This window comes from Pezoporus occidentalis, unplaced genomic scaffold, assembly GCF_034315485.1.
Source record: "Pezoporus occidentalis ecotype Australia unplaced genomic scaffold, CSIRO_AGI_Poc_V1 ctg24, whole genome shotgun sequence".
NCBI lineage: Eukaryota > Metazoa > Chordata > Aves > Psittaciformes > Psittacidae > Pezoporus > Pezoporus occidentalis.
Window position 1 is genome coordinate 8,429,965 of NW_026914285.1, and position 23,983 is coordinate 8,453,947.

The following is a 23,983-nucleotide window of genomic DNA, read 5'->3' on the forward strand; positions in this document are numbered from 1 at the left end:
TACTGCACTCAGGTATTAGAAGGATCAGTATGGGACAGCATCAGAGCTCACCAACCTCTTGTATAGTGTTAAAAAGAGTAAGTAAAAAGATCCTAAAAATTGATTAGACACACTGTAGGATATTTTCTCCTTCCTCAGCTAAAAATATTATTGCCGTGGTGAGGAAAACTAATGGTGATGGTAGTCAGAGCTTTGAGTAAACTCATCAGCAATTATATCTTTCTGCTGTTTTTCTTAAGCACTCTACAATGCAAACCTTCTTTCCAGACAGAAGGAACATTGTGGTAGACAGGATATTATGCTCAATGTTTTCATGCCGTGTCTGTAATTACCAACAGAATCAGTGTTGGTCATCAGACCTGACCTGACCATAGGCACGAGGTGCTGGGAAACGTGTGATTGAGTCTGGGTATTACGTGACTTGATGACCAGGCTGACATCCAGCTGTCCTTGAGAAGCAGAATGCCAAGCCACACCAAGCACAGACAGACTGAGATGCGAAGCTCTTCCACATGTGCTTCTCCTATCAGCTCCCTGGCAAACCTCAGCCTTTCAGTGTCTCTGTGGAAAACTCTGCTTGTTACTCTGAGTAGCTGCAGACAGACTAGATGTTTCAGGTGCAATCCTTTGCTGAGCATTTAATTTTTCCAGCAGGTGATCCAACTTGGCTGCGTGTTGAACAAGTGTCCAGTGATACAACAAAGTGAACAGTGATTTACACAGCAGGGTCCCTGCTTTCTGGTAACTCCCCACTTTTCCCATGGCAAACCTCAGGTAGCTACTTGCACCTCTGTTGGGGGGTAGTTGGCTTACCGCAACAACGTGCACCCTGAGCTGTTGGTGCATTTTTTCCTACACATTTTAGCAGTAGTTAGACAAAATTTTGGAAAGATTCCCTTTTTTTTTTTTTTTTTTCCATAACTCTTCTTTTTTAAATCAGTGCTTCTTTAAAAGCCTCACACAAACACGCTCTAGGTAGAGCAAAATTTGCAATGAGAGGGAGCCCTGCCCCAGAACAACCCCCCCTCTCCCAGTAGGCAGGAGAGTCTGGATCAAGCCCCTCTGGCCTGGCTTATATTAGAAAACAAACTTCAGTTTCCTATTTTCCACATGAGTGACATAATTGCAAGCAGAGAGCCCTTTTTGTCACTGATTCACTATCCAGCTGTGTCAGTAGTGGGGAATGACCCCAGGAAAAGGTGCAAGCAGAGGCTGGCACACTGACTACAAGACTCCAGGCTCCTCCGGGCTGGGTCCCTCCAGCTCTCTCCCTACCTCCTGATGAGCATATGAAAAGCCTCACATCTACGCTGAGGTACCACAGCCAGAAAAAGCAATCTCGACACTTTTGCGAGGCAGGAAATATGCTTCCTCTCCCCCAGCCCTGCTGGTGAGGCCTGTGATGTACAGACAAACAGCAACACACAAACACATTTCCACTTAAAACACTATTATTTTGCTTGCTGTGGATCCACCAAAACTTCTGATGAATCCCACGTATGTGTGTCCTCTATTTCTGTCCTGGAAGTACAATTATTCTGTGGGTTCACCCCAGGAATTAGGTCATCGCAATGAAGTAAAAGTAAGGGAACCAAGCGTTAGAAGTTTGGAGGGAAGAAGTTGTTCATGAAAGTTAAATTAGTCTGCAAAATTATACCCTTCCCTTTCTTCTCCCTTTCCCCCATGTCAATGTATATACTTTAAAAATCCTGACTCCTTGACAAAGTTTGAATGACTCCCAACTTAAGTATCACATTGCCAAAAGCCTCTTTTGTTTCTTTATAGTTTGCATCTTCCCACACGTACAAACTGCCATAAGAATACCCTCCAGCCATGGGCTGAGACATCATTAGTTGAAGATATGTATGAAAGAGTAGGTGCAAAATGAGACGCAACCAGCCAACCAACAGCTCAGCGAGCAACCAAGAAAAATACAGGCACAAAAAGACACCTCTGTCCAAAGAAAATCTGCAGAAACACAAGGCTCAGACAGCAAGGACTGAGCCGCCATTTGAGCAGCCCTTGGGAGAAGGTTGCCTCTCTGCTGAATACACGGGACCAGGCTCATAATTCAGGCACCTTATTCAAATGTTAGCTTGGGTGGGATGAATCTGCACCCCTGCTCTCAGCCTGAGTGGGAAAAGATAGGGATGACACCTCTGACACCTTTGCAGTGAATTGGAGAGGACAAACAGGAAAGTGAGTTGCACAATCATGGTTTAGGAGGTCAGAGAAACAGCTTAGATAGAAACCCGTTTCATCAGTCCACTGAACTATCTCTAGACAGTAAAAGGTCTCCATCATTCAACCTCAGACAGAGTTGAACAAGAGACCTGCAACTTAAAGGTCAGGTCTGGTGGCTCACTGTCTATGTAAACCAGGGGAATTTGGCAACACAAAAGTAAATTTACTCTCCATGGATGTTGACCATTCAGGCTTTGACAACTTGTAAAAAACTTTGCTCCTGTCTAAAAAGAGTGTATAGCTGCTGTACACACTTCCCTTGAACTAAAGACCTTTGCTTTTACCAAGTCTGGTGACTGGTGTTTCCACACAACAGCTGAAAATACCTGTTTTTCGGAAGTAATGGGTTTGGATATTTTAATCTGTAGTTTCTAAGCAGCCCCTCCTCTGCACTAATGCTCCCTTGTGCCTACACAGGACTGCAGTTCACTGGAAGCTCATAAATTTCATGTGGTTCTGCTTAGTCTTTATTTTAGATTCTTGAATCATTTTTTGCTTTCCTCATTTTCTTTGCAGCTGCAGAGAGATATAGTAAGCTACTGTACAGCATTTTGAAAGCAGGGCCTCTGAGAAGTTTCCAAACTGCATACAAGCAGGTTATTCTTTGGCTTGTTTTCTTTGGCTTGGTGTTAGCAGTACAGAATGAGTCAAACAGTATTAACTTTCAAGAGGGAAGTGGTGTGGTCAACCAAAACTGTTTGCGGCTAGATTGCAAAGATAGGTAGAGCAGGTAATGAAGAACAGCCCATAATGCAGGGTGTAGGTAGGAGAGGCAGACAGACTCAGACAAACAGAATCCTTAATAATTAAATCAACACTGTCGCCTAAGTTTTTCTGCAGCTATATGCGCTAAGGTTATGACACAGCCTGGCTTTTCTGGACTGGTCAGCCTTGAGAAGGTGTCCTGGTGCATGTCGTGTTTAATGGACTCAAGCAACACCACTCTTCATAGGAAGAATAAAGGTCAGCTGCTATTTAAAAAGGAAAAAAGAAATCTATCAGCTTCTCATTTATGGCTGCTTAAATCCTTTCTCGTGTTTCTTCCCAGTTTTACACGTTGTTCCTTATCTATTCCACGATTAAAGAAGGCAGGCGAGGTGTTTCCATCCTTCCCTCTCTTTAGGATGTGCTTCAGTTAGTAACAAGCACATTGTGCCCTCACAAAACAGACAACTCCTTCTTTTACGATTCAAAAGCAGAATCGAAATGGCCTCTCCCAAGCACTGCTCTCCCTCATGCTTTGCACAGACCCATGAAGCACTGACACAGGAACAGTCTGACCAGGATTTATCATTAGCACAAATAGAAAATGCATTTACTGATTACAATTCCCAGTTGTAGCAGATGAGCAAACAGCGAGGGTACAAATGGAGATGCAGAGGAAAATCATTTCTGCATTCTTCACAACGAGTGACAAAGGATGAAGCAAGAGCCTGCACTGTTTTCACATGGGTTCGCAAGGAGGAAACTGCTGCACCTTCTGATAATCATGGGCAGGAGAAGCTGGGAGGGACTGTAGCACAAATGGATTTTCACCTCTGCCAGTTATACTCCAAGAAGAAAATAGGGCTGTTCACTGAAAGTGCCACACAGCTTTATCCAGCCCTTCTCTTAGACAAGTGCTGTTTTGCTAAACCAGCAAGTAAGGCAACTCCTCAAAAACAGAGGCTTCAGAAAAAGTCCTGCGCTGCTAAAAGCTTGTTTAGCAACTGGGAGCACCTGATCACTCCACACAGGGGGAAAGCCTCCCTCTTCTACGCCCAGCTGCCTTAGGAGCCTGAGGAAAAGAAGGCCCTCTCTCCCCCTCCTCTGGTGAGCAGGGGGAAGGAAGTGGGTTGCAGAGGCTGTCGCATTCTGTTACCCTCCAGCACATTCCTGAAGGAAACTTTCCAATCTGAGAGCACTGCAGAAGGCATTTGGTGGCCAACCCTGGAGGGACAGCGGGATTGTGAACCCAATGCTCCAACAGCCCAGCTTCACTAGCTAACCTCCTTCTAGGGAGGGTAGGGCATACATGACCACAGACAGCTCCACTGAGGGGTTTCAAGTACAAGTCCATCCTTCCCCAGGTCATGCAAAGCCCCAGCAGCCTCCTCAAAGCTCTCATTTGTTCACATTTAATCTCTGCCATTCAAAAGTCATTCCTTGCTGAAGGAACACAGTGGATGAAGGACCAGACTCAGAAATCTTTGTTTCAGGGCACAAACAGCTAACTACTGAAAAGATCATAGAATCAGCTGGGGTGGAAAAGACCTCTAAGATCATCAAGTCCAACCATTACTCCAGGACTGCCAAGAACACCACTAAACCATGTCATTGTGGGCCTCATCTACGTGGTTTTTGATCATCTCAGTGAATTAGGGTCTTCCAGCATATAGTCACATCCCCTACGGCCAACCTACTTGCCAAGGTTCTGCATATTAATGCTTTTCTTTATATACACACACACACACACACACAATTACAAGTGACATGTATGTATTCAGCCTTTTTTCATATTTCTATGGAAAATGCCCCCACCCCCAAAGACTTGCTCACCAATCCTAGCAGCTACAAATTCTTTGTAGGTAAGTGCAGTTGACAGGAGAAAGTCAGACCTACTGACTGCTTAGGACACATATTCAGAAGTAATATACATTCACTTAATTCTGCTTTTGCCACAGTTACAGACTACTTGCCCCCCGATTTCAGCAGAGCTGGACAGAGGCTGTATATCCCTTGAAAATCCCACCATGCAAATATAGGTAAACACTTAAAAATACTCATCACGGTCTTTGTAGCCACCCAACCAGTAGGCAATAAAGTAATGAATAAGTGAAAAAGTAAAAGGTTGACAAAAAGACAAAAAAAAAGTGAAAGAAATGAAAAATAACTACCTACCTGTTTTCATTTTAAAATCACAATAATTCAAGGCAGGTGGAAAAAGAGCTGTGTGGGATTTAGTGACTCAAAAAGGGAGTTGAAATCATTTCTATAGGATTGGGCCAGTCTTACCACCATTTCTAGCCCACTCCACAGCAACTCTGGTTTCCTGTTTACCTGCTTTATGCAAGGAAGGAGCTTATCCTGTCAACACTTCTGTGTATCTTCAAAAAAGCCCAGCCAAATAACTAGGTGAGCAAACACACATGAGCTACTGTGCTCCCAGAAAAGCAGTCTTGACACAAGATTTTGTATTCCACATATTTGACAATTTCATTGAACTAAAATGATGAATTCTCTGCCTCACATCACCCAACATCAACTCTCCTAAGTGACTCAGCAGTGAGACAAAGAAATGCCAGGGAAAATAATCCTGTTCCACCTTTTCCATGTGGAAAAGAAGTGTCTGCACCATGAAACTTCAAGGATGCTGGTATTAAAAAACTACTGACATCCCACCCGTGGAGTAGGACAAAAAGGATCCCCCCTATTGCTGTTACACCAGGAGTGCTGAGCATTCACACAAATTGCATAACCCTTTGCACATCTAATTGATAGAGAACAGCCAGCCCTGGTTTTAGAAGCTGTGGGTAGCTGCTAGCCAGTTAAAGTCCACAAAAGACATGCCTTGCCTGGACCTTGTTTGCACTGAGGGATCTTTGCACTGCGGTAGTTACAGCAGCTACTGGTCTTTGCCTTCACTGCCTTTACAGTTCGTGGGCAGCGTGCCTGCTGGTATATCTGTATGATTTCCAATCTGAAACCAACTGCTTGAGAGCATGGGCGCTGTTTCAGGTTCCTGTGCTAGTGAAAGCCCTGGGGTGGCCAGGCAAGGGGACGTGGAGATCTCAGACAACAGGAAGGTGCTGTGCCAGCACTGCCAGCCACTGTGAAGGGGCAAACCCCAGCACAGAGCTGCCCCTGCCCCAAGGGGGCTGCTCCACCTTCCCCTCATGGAGGAGAAGGAGCTTGCTGAGTGGCTGGGATGTGGGGTGCAGGGAGGTCTTTCTAGGACACAGGGCACCCAAGGGCTGTGGAGGGGCATGGCGATGCTCTGCAGAGCTGACTGCATCCAGACATGCAACCCCATCCTGATCGGCAGACAAACTTTTAACATCCAATTGCAGGTGGTCCTGTGCCATGTGATGCTCCTGTGCTATATGGTCCTGTGCTAAGCCAGAAGGCCCAGTGCTCTGTCACTGGAGTAATTCAGGCTGGTTGTGTGAAACTGTGTGTATAATGGAAACAGGCTGATTTCCCCCTCACTCTTCACTTTTCTTCAGAAAACACAAGTCATAAGGGGACAAACTGCTCTCTGCTCTTTTGCTCTTTGCGTTATGAAAAATGGGCTGGTGGCATGCGCAGCTTTCACAGTGGGGGGAGATGTGCCCAATCACAGGATATATGCTTCAGGCTGTTGTCCCCTTGCCACTCTGGGGGACCATGGATCTGTTCTGGCTGCCAGGATGCCACTAGGACTGCCCTGCCTGTTTAGAAACAGCTCCTTTGGTCTGCAAGCATGTCCTTGCAATAATACACCGCTTTATGCTGTTTAAATTGATCCAGTTGCTTCAATGAGACATACACGCTCTCAGGAAGGAAACCAACAGCAATCCCTTACCTACTCATACCCATTTAGAGACAGCAACACATCAAGTCACACTGTGTGAATTTGAGCTAGTGATGTTTTGTAACCTTCCCCCTGCTGCTGCACCACTGCACGTAACCACTGCACAAGCCAACTACAAGTGTCCCCAGATTGTGCTCATAATTTAAGCACTAGTCCACCCACATCAGTGTCACCCAGACAATAGGACACAGGGACACAAACACACAGGCACAGACCCAGCAGTCAGCGCACAACCGTTGGCTTTTCTTGCAGCCCATCCCTTTCTTTTGTCTGTACATGGTCTATTTAGGTTGGAAGCTCTCGGAGGCGAGTTCTTTAGCCAAGATATTTTAAAGGGCAATTAGCAAAGTTGGGTTGTGATACTGAGAGGGTGGTGCGCTGTGGAGCATGCAGCTAGTGCTAGCAAAGGAAGAAAGGAGTCCCAGTTCATTCCTGTTATATGGGCAATCAACTTGTAAGAACCTCCTTTACCTCTACACATTTTCTCCTAAGTAACCTTTAGACACTATAAGTCTTCAGGTGAATGGAAGGGGCTGATAAGCCGTCACTGAAATTTATATGGAGGGTCTCTTCCCATAACACGATGATTCATTTCCTCATGGTTTCTGAACTGTGTGTTGGTATAACAGTTTCCAACAGATGGAGGCACTTGCAGCAAGCAAGTGAAAGCAAGCAAGAAATTAAGGCATTTAGTATTATTTCAGCTGAGATAAAAAAGTTTTTTTTGAGAACAGCTTGGCTTTTCCTTTCATGAAAGGCTCAAGGTGGAAGTGATGTAAAATCCTCAGAGGAATCATTCCTTCCCAGCCTGACATGCGCAGTATCCCCTGCTTCTGCCATGGGATAGGGGATGCTGGCCGCTCACCAGCTCTGCTGACTCCCCTGCCAGAGGCTGCTATGGGAGTCTAAGCGTGTGGGCAAAGGTTGGATGGGGATAGCACTGGCAGGTCAGGTGCACTTAACACCATCAGCCCTTGGGATTCCTTAAAAAAGACTTAATGGCAGGCAAGGGGGTCTTTGAAGATCTACTTCGGAACAGCTACAGGTCATGGGCTTTCCTTGAACCTTACAAGTGAGATGGGATCACTTAAGATCAGGATCTGGGGGGTGCTCTTAATTGTGTTTGGCCAAAGGTGTACCTGCACCCTCTCTGGCTACCTTTCCCAGGAGGCAGAAGGAAATTTCCATTCTAAAAAGGGACTTCTTGGTCGAGCAGCCTTTTAAGCTCCTTCTCAAATTCTGCTCAGCAATATTATTCCCTCTCTGTTCCTCAGCATCCTGCCCTTTGACATATGAATGCCAAAAAAGTATTTGGGAAAACCACATATCCAATGCATGGTAATCACATTTAATGTCCAGCTTAACCTTCAACATCTCAGGCCCACTCGGGTTAAATCCATGTAGCCTTTTCATTCCGCACCATTTTCAGGCACCTGGTCCATTAGCAAATCTTTCAGAGCTATGTAGGTTAAAACAATTCAATGAGAAAAACAGAAAGAAGCAGTCAAAAGAAGAAAAACCTAATTTTGCAGCAGATGTACACAGTAGGTCAAATGGCCTAAGGGAAATATTTAATTTAAGAGTCATACTATTTCTACCAAGTTTCCTAACCAAAAGTATTTTCATCAGGAGCACTACTCTTGATCTGGTTACTGCTAATGATTTTCCCCATGGACTTAGCTCATAAAAACATAAATTGCTTTATGAATCATAGAATCATAGAAGTTGGAGAAGAAAATGATGGGTTAGCTCATCTTGCCCTTCTCCCTGACAGTGCAGTATTATTTCTTTTTATATATATATATATATATGAAAATAAGCATTTATTCAGAGCTGTGGAATAAAATTGCTAAGTTCAAAAGAGTTTTTAAAAATACATAATGAAAGCAGTGGAGAAAGAGCCAGATTCTTAAGTACCTTGGCTCTCCCTGTAAGCCATGACAATTTGATGGGAAGTATAGTCTGGATAGGCACAGCCAGAAATTCAGTGGCATAAAAAGGACAATGGGGTAAGTCCTATGCACAAGTAATTATCACAATTGTAAATGCAAACCTGGTAGTTACATAGGCAAATATCCTGCGGGGCAAAAACCCAGCCTTCACAGTAACCCTGACCAAATGTTCAGTGGGATGTGCAAGAACCCAAAGTCTGCAGGCCTTTGTGCAGAGTGAAAGTGGCACATGTGATCATACACACCATGTTACTGTCACCTATCATGACATCACCATGCATCCCAATGAGCCAAAAAGCCTGCACTTTGCATATTTGCCTTTGGAGCCTTTGGTTTGAGTATTCTTGTGTTTTCCAAAAAATGGTTTCAAATCCTGCTTTGTATTACTTTTCGAAGATTTTTCCCCAAGCGCACCTAGTTGAAAAGGCTGTCCTTGTGCATTAATAACCCCCTCCACTTTGAGAATCCATCTAATACTGGCTCAGAAACTGCTCTTGATCCGATACTCTCTGAAGACGAACGAAAATGTTTCTGTTATTTCCTAAGTTAATCAATCTTAGAGGTTTTTTTAGAAAGTATTTCTATGTCCTGTAAAGTTCATTAAAAACCGTCCTGGTGTGAAGGTCTGACTGTGGTCCCAGATGGCATCCATCTTCAGAACTGGCCCCTTACCTTCCAGCATTTTTCTCAGAGAATGCAGGTGCTCAGGAGAACTCAGGCTATCTGAGAATGACTATAAACATGTAGTAAATGAATCAAAACTACTGCTGGACTTCAGCATATTTATCCTAGATCTCTGTGAGACAGCAGTATCTGATTTTGTTCCCATTACTTTCTTCCACAGATTTCTTTTGAATCAGGACACCTTAGAAAATACACCTCGGTATTTCTGTAATTTCTTCAGTTTAAGCAAGTGAGTGAGGCTCAGGTCTGTAAGCATGAACATTCCCAAATACCGATTTCTGAAACTAGAAACACTCCAGCAGTTCTTGTTTTGATTCTGGTCTCAATACAAGAAGGCTGATAGCATTTTAAATCCCTTCAGTACATGGCATGCATGTTTTGATATGTCTAACCGCAAATCTTGTGTGTGAGTTGTGCAGGTAACAGCCCTGTAATCTACCTCTGTACAGGTTACACACGTAGCCTGTGATCTAATTGAACTGATGCAAAATAGGATGCACACCCACCAACCTAGAGCATAGAAAAATAAATGAGCAGCCCCAGCCCTCCAGAACTGCCTCAGAATGGAGAATGCACTTTTTTTCCTTCTTAGCCTATGGTGTGTCTTCTCAGGCGAGTCTGTATCTATCTCAATCAGGTGTATGAAGAAGAGAGGAGATACCAGACAGCTTGCAGCAGCCACCGAGATTCAGAGACCCTTGGTGTGAGCTCAGACTGAAGGGCTTTGCAGCCCACTTAAAAATGAATCCCTTCCATGCTGCATCATGAATGACTTGGTGATAATGGGAGCTGAGCGTTCCTGCTGAGGGGGGAGCCTGACCTTCCCTTGACATGCCAAAAGCCTCCTCCACTATGCAGCTGATTTGCCTACGACAAAGTGAAATCATTTACAAGGAAGCTTTCACATACATTTGAGTTGAGGAGATACGTACGTTGCTTCAGTATGTATTGTATCTCTACTTCCTTTTTAAAATGTAGCATCTTATTAAATATTAACTATCATACCAACTGAGAAATTGATTTACAACAGCAGCTATGCCTGGAGGATGATTTTGCTTCTTACCATTCTAGTGACTCATATTCAAAAAATTAAAACTTATTTGTTGTCTGCAAACTATGAACATGCTCAGGTTAATTGCATATGCAAATCTGTAACTTGCATATACAAATATCTTCTGCTATGTGCGCAGCTGCCTGGTTCACCAGAGATATTTTTTTAGGGACAACTCAGCCACAGTTTTCCAGGAAAATAAATTCAAACTAAATAAGAAGCCTTACCCGAGCAGCTATATTTTTTTTAAATTCTGGCCTCAAATCCAAAAAGTATAGGTTGGATACTTCCACTAAATGCATGCAACATCATGATGCAACTCAGACAAACGAAGGATAAAGAACAAAATGCCCAGGCAAGACATGAGTTTTCTAAGCTATTTTAGTTGAAGTTTCAGACCTTTCTTTTCTCCCCCACAAATCCCTTCCCAGTTAAGCAACCCAAAGCTGTGAGTCTCATTCTCTCGTGGGTGCTTGAATACTGCTGCTCTCTTCTCCAGGGATGATTCCACTTAAGCAACAGTCAGAACTTGTGCCAAATGTGCAGGAGGAGTGCAAGAAGCTAACCATAAACCTCAATTTACATCAGGGCATTTTGATAAAAATATGAAAATGCCCCATTCAGGCTAATGACTGAGGTTAATGATTGCCTCTGGCAACAGGCAGTGCATGTGCTGCAGAAGCATCTATACCTGCCCATCTGCTCCACCCTCACTTCACCCGGCAGACAAAAGAGCCTGCCCTCACCACCAGAACAAAACAACTGCCTGTGTGAGAGGTGCGGGTATTCCCATGGAGATATCAAACATTCACCTCCTCCTTGTACTTAGATCTTTAAAAAACTGAAGGAAAAACAAATAGGAAAGATTGTCTGCCTGTGAAAAAGGGTGCTCCTCGTCTATACAACAGCTCAAGGTATACAGTGAACTCCACAAGGCAGCAACCAGGTGTCCTCTCTCAGGCACGTATTTATTTTGCAGGGTGGCTGAGCTTGAAAAGTTAGATCAATGACATATTGGTTTCCAATGCTTTAAAATCCTCTTAACATCTGAAAGGCAAGACTAGCAAGAAATGATGCATAAGAAGGTATATGCTGCCCACCTTTTACCAGCATCCCTTCTGTCAGCTTTTGGGTATGATCCAAGGTATCCCTAGATAAATACTTTAGAAATGCAATGCAAATCATATTCTAGATCAGCTGGACACTCATGAAAAACAAGGCTTTGGGAAGGCATAATTAAAACCATTCATAGGACAGCCTTGGCTTAATACATACCCACTGCCCACATTCACTGGATACAGCTGTATTTCATGAGGGTGGTGATGAACCCCTATACTAAACCATCAACCTGGTCTTCTGCAAATGCTGTCATTAGCTCACTTACTTCTGGGTTCGCGAGGTCCGTCCACAGTTATCTTGATGGCTCTGTGGTATGTGGCTACTTGTGGCGGATTTGTGAAGACCGTGATAGTCAGCGTGAAGCTTTTCCCTGCAACAGGAAAGAAAACCATTACTGAGCATATGTGTAGGGAAAATGTGTACTCCCCATTTCAGATAGCACTCAAACACACCAAATGGCACTAAAACACCTCAGCTGTCCATAATTTAAGACAGACATGTGCCCAGAAAGCTGGGTATATAACCCCACAACTGCCTGGCACTGGACGCATTCCCTTTGTGGCAACTACTCAAGGCTTTCGGGAAAAAAAAATTAATTTCTATTTAAATGATCTACAGTTTGTTTGTGAAAAGGAGGTTACCCCCTAACAGTTAGAGTTTATCTGATCTGCATGACTGCTGGTATGTTATCTGTACTTTCTACAGCGTGTTAGCTCAGAAAGGCTTAGAAATCATGTCTGACTCTTCCAAAACTGCCATGGGAATCTGATCAACAGCGCTTGTTAAAATTAAAGAGAACTGGGTGCTCAGATCCCCTAGACAGATCGTAAAATCCCACACTTTGTGGTTGGAGCTAGCATGAGATCAATTCCATATTGCAAACCAGAATCCTTTAAAAATAATCAGCTACTGCAATGCCAAGAAACAAGAGAATGGAAAAAAAAAAAAATCCCTACAGCTTGTCCACAGAGAATTAAAACATTTTATGAAGACATAGCGGAGCATTATGCCTAGATGCTTTATTATCCTGTAAGAAAACTGTGAAGGCCTTTCAAAATTGTTATGTGCATGCCACAGCTCCGAGTTGGGAAAAGTACTCATTCTGATGGCTGCTGGGGAGGGTTTTGCGTCCCCTTGTGACTGCAGTGTATTCAGATCCTGCTACCCCTGGATTTGCTTTTGTGAAATGCCAACATTTACTTCAGGCCTTTTTAAATAACAAAAGTTAACATTCTGCAGCTCTGATAAGACCTCATACATGCATTCATTGTGGCTTTGGCCTGGACAACAACACAAACATTGCCTGTCAGCAGGTTTAGCACAGTTATCTGAGCATCACAGAGGACTAAGATACCGACAGGAATCTTAGTTATCAGTAAGAGACACCAAGGGACATCACCCCAAGTTAGATAACCAGGAACTATTGTAAGAAAATTAAGGCTCTCCTCCTTTGGGCACATGCTGTGTGAGCTTTCCCATACAGATCAGCCTGCTTCAGTTTACCACTTGGTTCCAGCCCTCCTGAGTGCTGAGTTCCTTCCCTTTTAAGACTTCACATTCTCATTGTTTGCTTCATTTATCTATATAAATAAATACAAACTTAAATGTAAGTATAAATATAAATGCCTGCCTCTAGCAGAAATATTCCCCCTACCCCAACCCCATGCACATTAACTTGCAATTCAATACATCTCTTAATGCAGTTCCGACTTTTGGTGTTAATGGTCTGCATCAACATCACGATGAACACGCACACATAGCTGTTACTGGAAACTGTCCTCATCACATCCCTGTGAATTAAGGAGGTATTCTTCCCACTCTGTGGATGAAGAACTGTAGAGAGATAAAGTGTCTTGGCCATGATCTCACAGGAAGCCTGTGGCCAGCGATGCTAACCACTTTGGCTGCTGCCACTAAATCCAACTATAATCCTGAACCACAGCCCTGTCAAAACAGAAGCTGAAACACAAGCCTTGCAAATCCCAGGTCAGTCTCTTCCCACCTCCACATCCTCATTAGAAAGCAGTTCCTGAGATGGTACAAACTGCAACAGAAGCAAAACTCATTTCAGATCCCTGTCTCAGGGCCTTTGGACCTCAGCTCTTGGGTCCTACATCTACCCAGACCAAAGATGTCTGTGTCCTTGACAGACTTTAAATACCAAAAATAGTTTATTTCCAGAAAGTTTCCCTGTATCATTATATACGACACCCAGATCACTAAGACTGAAAGAGAATTTGAAAAGATACTTTATTCTTTTTACTAATCTGAGGTATTTCCACCTTGCTTCCCATTTGTGGTTTTGGCTTGTTTGGGTTTTTTTTTTTGACAACTACTGATGCATTAGGTAAGGTGTTTCTGCTGTTCTGCTAGACTATGTAGTCCATTTATTTCTTTAGATGTTGTGGATTGATTTTCCAGATAGAAAAGAAATGCAGTATAAAATTGTAAGAGTGGTGAAATGTAGTAAAATGTGGCCACATTACCAGCCTACAAGAATAAAGAAGAGGGAGGTGAAGTTATTTTCAAGATTTTCTACAGAACACACTAGATCTCAGAGACTGTATATGGTTGTGACACAAGCTGGCAAAAGGAGGAAGATACTTGGCTTACTTCTTGTTGACAGAAGACTATTCATTAACCACATACTGGTTAACCACAGGACTATATAACCATAAACCTACATGTCACTCATTGCTGCTTACCAATAATTCTGGCTGTGTTTTTTTCCCTGGTTATAGTGTTTCATTTACATTTAGCTTTATTAAGTGGTTTTATCACTTTTATTCATAGCTTCTACATTATTCATCCTTTATGTGTCTGGTTGACAAAGGCAGATTAAAATTAGAGGTATTGTTAGTGAAATCTGTGTTTTATGGATATACCTGTTTCGGGATGACAGTAGGACTATAGACATCTCCTCCTTGCTTTTATATATTATGATACAGCCATGATACAGATTTTTATTTTCAACATGCTCTTGCATAATACACTTACACACAAGCGCAATGCATATACACGCACACATACATATGCAATGTGCAGCAGACTAAACTGGTCGAAGTAATACCAGATTAGCCAATGGAGGCTGTGTTCAGCCTCTCTAGCACTGCAGCCTGTATTGTATGCCATGATTTCTGATGCCTAAGAAGTGGACCTCGTAACTGTTGGCAGAAGACCTACACTGAGCACTTAGTGTTTCTGCTCAACTCAGGAAGGAGTGAGTGCCACCAAAACAACCTAAGTGATGGACTAACCTCTCTAGTGACTGTAAAGTGGGACCAAACACCTCAAGAGGGAATTCTGAAACGCTGGCCTGGTTTGGATGCCTTCAACAGTCATGATGACAATTTGATGATGTCCTAGCAGTCTCAGCAAGACAGCATGTAGCCCTTCATGAGCTAATATCAAAATCTGAGACCCTCTGTGTTAAACAGCCCCATGAATCTGCAGAAAACCATGCACAAATTAGCTTCATCTGTGGTGCATCCCTCAGCATATGAAGCAAATCACTACTGTGTCATCATGGGAGTGTTTGCCAATGGTGTGAGGGCTGACGGGTGATGTCAGTGTCAATCTGTGCCTTGCTGGGGTGCAAGAGTCACTTCAGAGGCTGTTGCTGTTTGTGTAACTATCCCTGGCAGTTCCTAATATCAGGCACAAAACACCTCATGAGCACAAGGATTAAATTCTCCAGATGTAGGACAGGGCTCTGCCTTTGGAAACGTCAAGCATACGTTCATATGTGTAAGGGCAGAGCGCAAGACTCACTGCTGCCATCAAGTCTTCCCTCACAAGCCGAGTACGAAAAATTGCCTGGTAATGTTTATTTTTGCAAGAGCATTAAGGCCAGAACCATTCTGGAAAAAAATAATGGAAACAGCAGCATTTCTGGTCAAAATACAATACTGACTTCTGAAATGACACCCGGAGACTCTGTTGATGGGTTTGCTAGAGGCTGTACTACCAAAAAAGCCCTCAGAAGTCACTGCTGATTTGACAGCCGAAGTCAGATGGGTTAAACCAGTTGTCCTGAGCTCATGACTTCACAGGATTGCTCATGAGATTCCCCGATGCTCTACAAAGCTGCAAGAACTGAAGAGGAATCACAAAGCATAATGTTGTCCGCCAGCACTTGCTCAGCAATACTGTTCCTGGACCAGCAAAAGGTGAAGATCAGTTTCTAAGACCCAAGCATTTGAAGGTATTGTGCCTGTGCACTCTATTGCAATACAGGAACCTGAAGTCTGCATTCAGTCTGCATCCCATCTGACAGAGGCTGGAAGCAAAACGAGCAGGGAGCTCACATCTAGCATGATGAGAGATTATTTAAGTGGTCCCCCAGAACAGCACTGAAGGGCTCTAGAGGGAGCAATAGGCTTGTAAGTCGTGGTCCCTGGGAATGTTTGAGAGGAACCAAGGGGGAAAAATGAATCCCAAGTGACAACATGGTCACATGAAGCTCCTGTGCGCTGATTTAGTCATCCTGAGCAGTTGTTATGACCAGATGGATCTGGGGGAGGGAAGGCACACTTAAAAGTGGCTGCATATGCAGATGCAAAGGCCAGTAAGAGCAGACACACTTTAGGGAAGAGAGGTCACATCTTGAATTTATCACTTCATTTTAATTCGCCTTTCTCAGGCAAAAAGAGACATTGATTCCATTTACAAAGGTTCATCCAAATGAGGGCAGAAAAAATGAGTTAAAGCTCCATAAGTTTGCTTGTGAAGGGGGAGAGGAAAGGGAGGCCAACAGATGATGTGGTTATTACGGTTACTATCTTTTGCTTTGGGGATTTATTCTGATGAAGTGTCATTAGAGTTGTTTTGCTGTTTGGTTGGTTGGGTTTTTATTTTAATTGTTACAGTAAATTATTAAATAAAAAGAAGAAGAAAAAAGGAAAGGAGCCAAGAACGCTTGTGCTGACAAGGACAAAAGGTATAGCTGGAAAATATGAAATGTAATACACAAATGCAATACAAATTATATTACAGATATTTCTATTATATTAGTGAGAGACTTCCAGTTTCTAGTAAGAAAGATTATGATATTTTTTTTTTTAAAGCCGGCTTCTACTTTTTAGTGCTTAGATACTTACTTTTATTAAACCATGCTAAATGATCAATTTTATACATCTTTACAGTTTCTCACTACATCTTCCTGGGTATCTGCCAAAGTGAAGATGTTTCCTGCATTTTGATAACATATCTGACTGCATCTCTGGGCAGGATGCGATACAAACACACACACATATTCATTCTTAAACATTGACTGTTATACATTGGGGCCAAATTTTGCCATTCTTATCATTTAAGTCCCTAAATGCTCCAACGTAATCAACAGGACAAGAAGGGCCAATGTAATTTGATCCTTCGTTAAATAACTGCTGCTCACCATACAACTGAAATATTTTTGTAGGTATCCAAGTCCAATTGCAAAATAACTGTCCAAATTCTGTGCTCAGGTGGTGACCCTCTTCTCACACCCCCAAGACAGTTTCACACAGTCAGAATCTAAACTTTGCCCTTTGTGTTTGGTCCAGTGGCTATTTCGTCAGAAAAAAAGCTGCAGCTGAAGTAAGCTGCATCAAAGAAATAGCATCATTTGTTTACCATCAGCACCGCAGATACCACGGAATTTAAATATGAGAAAAAACTGTTATTCACCTCATCTGCTGCAAATGGTTTACAAAATCCAACTGCCACAAGCCAATGGCCCAAAGAGACAAATGCGAACATGGGGAGAAGTCAGCAAATCTGGGTGATGGCCCCAAAAGTGCAAGGACCGCCCATGCAAATCAGCTGCACTGGCAACAGATCTGTTTGTGTGTTTACATGGATGTCTTGTAGGTGCAAGCGTGTGTCAAGGTGGAGATTCGGGAAATACACATACTTGCCTCCTGCCAAGCTAGCCTGGGTCAGCATAAAAGGTATACTTTTGAACATTTCTATCAAGTGTCTCACTCCAGGAAGCTCTTATACCTGTGTTTACATAGCCTCTACTTACCCAGAATGAAATCTCCATCGTGTTAAATCAACAGGTGTTTTGTTCTGCATTTATATGGTGCCAAGCTATCATGTAATGGCCAGAAGCAGCCCTGCTGCAAACTTAGACCCAGCTATGAACTACTGAATTTGCTTTGCAGTAAGTTGTGGATATGCAACTTGCTGCTGTAGGAGCGTCGCTAGCACTGGCTTCTCCCTTTCCCTTCCCAGCTCCCTGCAGTGCTACCAAATGCTTAAGCAAGACATGCACTTCACTCTTTTCTCCTCCCTGCTCATTCTCCAAACATCTTTCCTGGCTAACAAGTAAATGCTATGGCAGAAAGCACCAGAACAGCCTGCTTCTCTTGCCATGGCTCTATGAATTCTGGAGCTAGAAGGCTAGAAGAAGGTTGTGTCTGGGGTGAAATCATTTCAAGGCATTATTTTGGTGAAGCACATGTACATTTAACCTAAGGCAACACAGGAACTATATTAAGCAACCAAAATTACATAACTGAAATCAAGTAACATTAATAGAGACGCTGCCAGCCTAAGAAGGCATTAAGACTGAATTTTACCTCAAGCCCATTATCTGGGTAGGGATAGTCCCTGGCAGTCTTCTGGAAACTGTCGGTGTCAAAAACGTAACCCTAAGTCTGCAAGCTGTGGACATGAAATAATTAAGCAGATGCAGAAGGTGGTTCTATACTCAGTGTAACTTAGAGCTGTTAAAACCAAGCTGGCTCAGGTCCCCAGCAGCTATTGCAGTAAGCACGTATTGATGACAAAGAGCAGTGTTTTGTGCATGCCCCTTGTCATTAGGTATACCAGGCAGCCTACAAGACCTGTCACCAACACTGCACATTTCCCTATGCGCTGGAGAATTCCTGGGCAGGTAGCAGGTCCAGAAGTTGCTTCCCCTGCCCTTTGCTGTGTTGCAATGGTACCAACGTTCAAATCCCTTTCCTCAGAAAAAAAAAAGGAGAACATCCTCCTGTTGGAATAAACAAAAAATGACAGCACATAGCACCCCAAAAACATGCCACTGTCAATTCCAGAGCCCCATATTTGCTTGAATGCTGCTTTTTACCCATCATAGTAGGAACTAACACCTTTTGGATTTGATCTGAAGCCCTCTGAAGAGTGATTCTCTCTTGCACAAACATTCTCAAGTGTTGCAAGGGTGGAACTCGGCTCTCCAAACCGGCCACACTTTTTCTCTCTCCTTTTGGGCAGATGTTTACATTTTAATTTGACAAGAGTTTGCGTGCAGCTAGTTTCACTTCTGCGCTGATGAGCGGTTTCACTTCCCAGTCCCATGTGCTGTCATGATGACACCCTCCAACACCTCCTCCCGCCTCGCAGGGGCCTCTGTGCTAATCCCTTCCCTAACAATGTGTGTAAAAGTGCAGCCACCACTGCTGCTGCTGATCCACTGGTTGCCTTGAAGGCACCTGGTGGCCCTGTTCTACTCCAGAAACCTGGATTTAAAATGCACTTATTTGAAATGCTCATGTCTAAAATGTTAGGCACAAGGCAGCAGTCTCAGCTGGCTTCCTTCAGGTTCCTTCCCTCAGGTTACTACTTCTACTACCTTCACGTTATTATTTCACTCTGCTGAAGTGAATGTGCTTCAGCAGAGATGCCACAAATGCATTATTTAGAGAAAAAGAAAGAAAAGTGGCAGTTGAGTAGCAGGAGATACCTGGTGTGGGTACTAAATGGTCATGGCCATTTATCAGGAAGGGAGCTGCGGCAGAAGATGGGTAGGAGAATAACTCTGAGCCTATAGGAAAGGACATGAAATTAACTAACTGAGGAGAAGAGGCATAGAATTAAGAGATTTGGGGCCGAGGTGGCAAGAAGGAGGTCTCTGAAGACAGGGTGTCCTACAATAGTCAGCTTAAGGTGACACCCAGTAGTTAACATAGACATTAGTCACTTTTGTATGTCACCATCAACAGTCTGCAAACACACAAAACCACCAGGTATTCCGCCTATATTGTGATGTTGCCTAATTTCAGAAGAAAGAATATTTTAAGCTGTGGTAGGAATTTGGCTGGCAGGAACATTATTTGTACTTTAGCGTCTTCAGGTCTAAATCCTATGTAAATACCAGCTTTTAAGCTTTCTGATGGAGATGGCATATGTATACGCATGTGTGAGTGTGTGCAGCAGAGTTACAACAATGTCTGACGGTATATAAAGAAAAGGTGTTTTTCCATTCTGTTCTGAAAGACAACCAAGTGACCTGTTTTAATTGAGTTTTTAGGGTGGGATGCCTTCTTAGACTGAAAGCCTGCAGATCAAGTTTGCAAAATGGATTAAGGCATTAAAAGACTGGGATGGGGGGGAAGACCTTTTAATGGAAAAGCCAAGCAGCCTCTAACTATAAGTGGAACTGCTGCAGTAACCACTATAAAATTCTTATGAACTTGGGTGGAGACAATAATTACAGCAGAGGAAGAATGAGATGCTATGGGGTGCCCAGCCTTTGTAGCAGAGTGGCAGCACAAGGAGATTACAATTTGAGTGTTAAAATGCAATGCTTATGGTCTAAATATTTTTAAGAGGTACTATATACGTAATGTATACAAATGGCATGTCACTAATGTTTAAACACAGATTTTGAGATAGAATTATTTATTCCCTAGAGATGACTCTAATAGAAATCTCTTATGCCCTATGAGTAGGCTACCCCAAAACCTGAACCTCTGCTTTCAAGCCATGACCTATAGCATGCCAGGGAATTTCACTGTGTTGGTGTTTTGTTTTGGTTTTACTTTCTAAGTGCAGTATCATTTTAGATTAAAATGAACTGCTTCTCTATACCAGAGCCTGGGCTGTCTATGAATAGGTATTCAGAAATGACTTAGCCTCCATGAAATGCGTCCAGCTCTAGGGCGGAAAGAAGAAATGATCATTCAGCAGACTGCTATGTCACTGCTGGATGGTTCAGGGAAAGGGAAAAAAACAGCAACAGGAACACCAGATGGAAAGGACAGTTCAAAATGAAGTGACTTAAATGCAAAGCTACCACCTTCTCACAGAAAATGCCTTGGGATCTTTAAGCCTAATAATAGTTCTTAACCCAGCTATAATTTCAAACCATTAATAAGCTTTTTGAGGCAGAAATTATCACCCACACTTTACAGGTGATGACAGAGACATGAAAAGGTTAAGGCCCAGATTCACAAGAGGATTTAGCTGCCTGAAGTGGGATTCAGGTTTGATTTAAATGCTTAAGTCCAAAATTACACCCCTCACACCTCCCGCCCCACCATCCAGGTGGTGCCTAGCAGCAGCCATGGTGGACACCTGAGGGCGCTTCCCCTGCTGAACAGCCCCATGCCCTCGAGGCTGCAAGCTCAGCCTCCAGGAAGGAGCAACTCATCATGGTCAGCTGGCCTGAACCCATAGTCTGAGCCTTCCTCTGCCCCTTCTCCTCTGGGAGGTTTGGTTCAGGAGTTGCTGCTTGGGGCTCACCCGCTGACAGCCTCTCATGGTGGCTGCTTTAAGCATTAATGGCATTTCCCCAGGGAAGGTCTCTGTTTTGTAGGGTGCACTTCAGATGTGCACTTCGCACCTCCCTGAGGGGCCATGGGCAGGTGGTTCTGGTGGGGTGCAGAATCCTCAGCACTGGTGGCCCCAGCAGCTGGAGGTCCTCAGGAAGAAGAGGTCCTTCAGGCAGAGGGATGCTGCATGCGTGGCTCTCGGGGCTGGTGGCTGCAGTGTTTGGGGTGAGGAGAGCACCTTGTTCCACTCTCTTCTCCAAGGACTTCTGTATTTGAACCCATGATTTCTTCATCCCTCAAAGCCCTCTTCTCATCTTTTGCCTAATTGTCAGACCAGGAAAACCTCGACGTAATGGGTGTTGTGGTTTTTGGCAGATCCTGTTCTGAGGCACCTTCATTTCGTGGTGCATTGTCCCATGATCCTAGAAAATGCCCTTTGAGACTTGGATTTTGTCTCAGTTCCTCTCTCTTTTTCCAGCACTGGCTTTCATTTGGGACAAGCCCAAGTCTGGCTACCTGTCCAGCCAGGCGCTGGCATACCTCAGTGCTCTGGTACAGTGCAAGACCTGGGAACAAACATGTTCCTTGCCCTACGGAGCAATGAAGACCTCTCGGCATGGCTGCAGGCAGAGGCACCAGGTACAGGGAACAAGGAAGGTGTGGGTTCACTGGAAGAGCAACATGCTGCTCTAAATACAAAAGGCAAGGAGCACTTTCATGATCATCGGGGCCATTTTAGCAAGTGAGGGACTTCCGCCTGCAGTGGCCTAAAGCAGGTGAACGCCAAAAGAAAACCTGACAAGTCACTTCTTCAGTAGCTAGCTGAGTATGGGAGTGTGCACTGGGACTGTTTACTCAGAGTTCATTTTCTTAAGAGGAAGGACTCCTTGTGCTGTCATTACGCTAATGCAATGCTCATTGATTTCAGAGCTCAGAAGAGGTCTGGGGTCACTCGATGGATATCCATGCAGTCAGTGATGAGGGAGATAACACTGCCATTACGAACTCAGAACCTGCCAAGTTCCACCAGAGACAACGTCCAAACATAGAGCAACCCCTGTGACCTCAGATACGGACGTGGTTTCACTGGAGTTGTGGTGCATGAAGTCTAGCCTGTGGAAACTTTGTGGCCTTGGCAAAGTGTTCCCTCCAGTTCCTCCCTAAACTTCAGGGAACTGATGTGCATACACACTGCGCCAAGCACCACCCCACTGAAGAGCTCTTACGGCATCAAGATTTCAAAGCAGCTGCTTCCCTTTGCCTCCACTCGGTCTCCAGAACCTCCTCCCCATGCACTGCCTGCTCTCTCCCTGCACCACATGGCAGGTAGCTCCCCATCCCCAGAGGGAACATTAGGAAAGGGTGGGAAGAACTTAGGATAATTCCTAGTAGCACACTCTGAAGCCAAAACCTGTTCCTGTGATAAAGGCTCACAAAGGAATAGCAACCTGTGCTGAGAGACAACAGCTCTCAAAGGGGACAGGCATCGATAGAGGAAAGAGGACAAGAGACAGATTGATGAGGGACAGAGGTGAAGGGAATAAGGTCGACTAGGAGAGGCGGAGAAAAACCGTGTCGAAATAATAATGGGAAAAGTAGGAGGGGAGCAAAAGAGTTGGATAGTCACACAGCATTAAGGTAAAAGAAACAAGGCTATTTTTTCTCTGCTGTTAAAGGAGTTTTAGAAGGAAACAGAGACTGATTCGCACTACTGAGGGTTTATGCACATGACTATCCTGGAAAAGATTCTCCTGACAGCAATTGTAAGCCCAAACAAAATCGTAAGCATCCTCGCTTCTGCTGATCCTGAATGAGCTGACAAGAACTGCATGCCTCAGGCCAGTCAGCTGAAGTTCACTAGCCAGCCCTGGAGCCAAGGCCCTAATTCATCTCTCAGAATGATTATATTTTGGTGACAAAACAGCAGCTGGTATTTGAGTTGTAATACAGGTACATACATATACAGGTACACAGGTATGCACAAAAATAAGTATTTGTTTTTCACCAGAACTCATGCAGCCTCTGAAGGAAGGCACAGCAAAATAAATAAAAAAAAAGGAAAACAAATCCAAAGGAAAATAAAAAGGCAAACAGATCTCTTGAAACTATCTGATGTTTTCATCTCGAGAGGTACTTCTTTTCCCCTAAGTAGTATCCTCGTAAACCCAATTCCTGTTCCTTTTAGCTTGGAAAAAGAAAAAAAGGAGAAAATGCTCGGAGGACAGTGTCTGCCTCATCCTCGTCATTAGCCTGAGTTTCAAAAATGTACAAGCAGAGCTCTGCAGAACCAAAAAATAGATTTATTGTTATTGGACTGAGGGCAGTGGTTCAGCACTTGGCATGGCCACTGTTTACAGCAGTAATGCTCCCGGAGACAGGAAGTTCTCCAAATCACTCTGCCATTATTTTTCTCCTGTTGACGCTTTCTGATCAAGAGTTTTTTCGCCCAGACGAAATCTGAAGTAACCCAGCAGAGAGTGTTTGGGAGCTGGCAAGGCCAGCTGCAGTCATGCTCAGCCTCACAGACCACATGATGTTTTTCGAGTCAAACCCCCGTGCGGAGCTGCATCACACTTATACTTTCTTACACAATCAGCAATTCATGCAAACCCGGCTGCACGTAGCGACTGTGTGCTGAAGACGACCCAGGCGGCACTGCTGTAGTGAGAAAGTCTTCTCCCTTCCCCTCCTCCTGCTATTACGTCCCTGCCAAAGGCCAGCACGGAGGCAGTGTAGCTTTGAAGGGGCTGGGTTTGCTGATCAACCTAAAGCTGACCCAGGCTATTTGGCCTGAAATAGCCATCAACTCCTCTGTACCAGTGCAGGGAGTCTGCACGGTGAATTCTTCCACGGCTGCTCGGTTTACACAGAAATCTTGATT

General features: G+C 43.9%; 1 protein-coding gene across 3 annotated transcripts in view; it reads right to left on the reverse strand.

Moving 5' to 3' along the window:
• The window catches only part of RUNX1 (RUNX family transcription factor 1), a 168,436-nt gene that overhangs the window by 39,106 nt on the left and 105,347 nt on the right, over nucleotides 1–23,983 (reverse strand). For all 3 annotated transcript variants that reach the window (XM_062622286.1, XM_062622284.1, XM_062622285.1), the window contains one exon: nucleotides 11,868–11,972. In XM_062622286.1, the coding sequence (XP_062478270.1) occupies nucleotides 11,868–11,972 (105 nt within the window). The remainder of the gene's footprint in view (nucleotides 1–11,867; nucleotides 11,973–23,983) is intronic.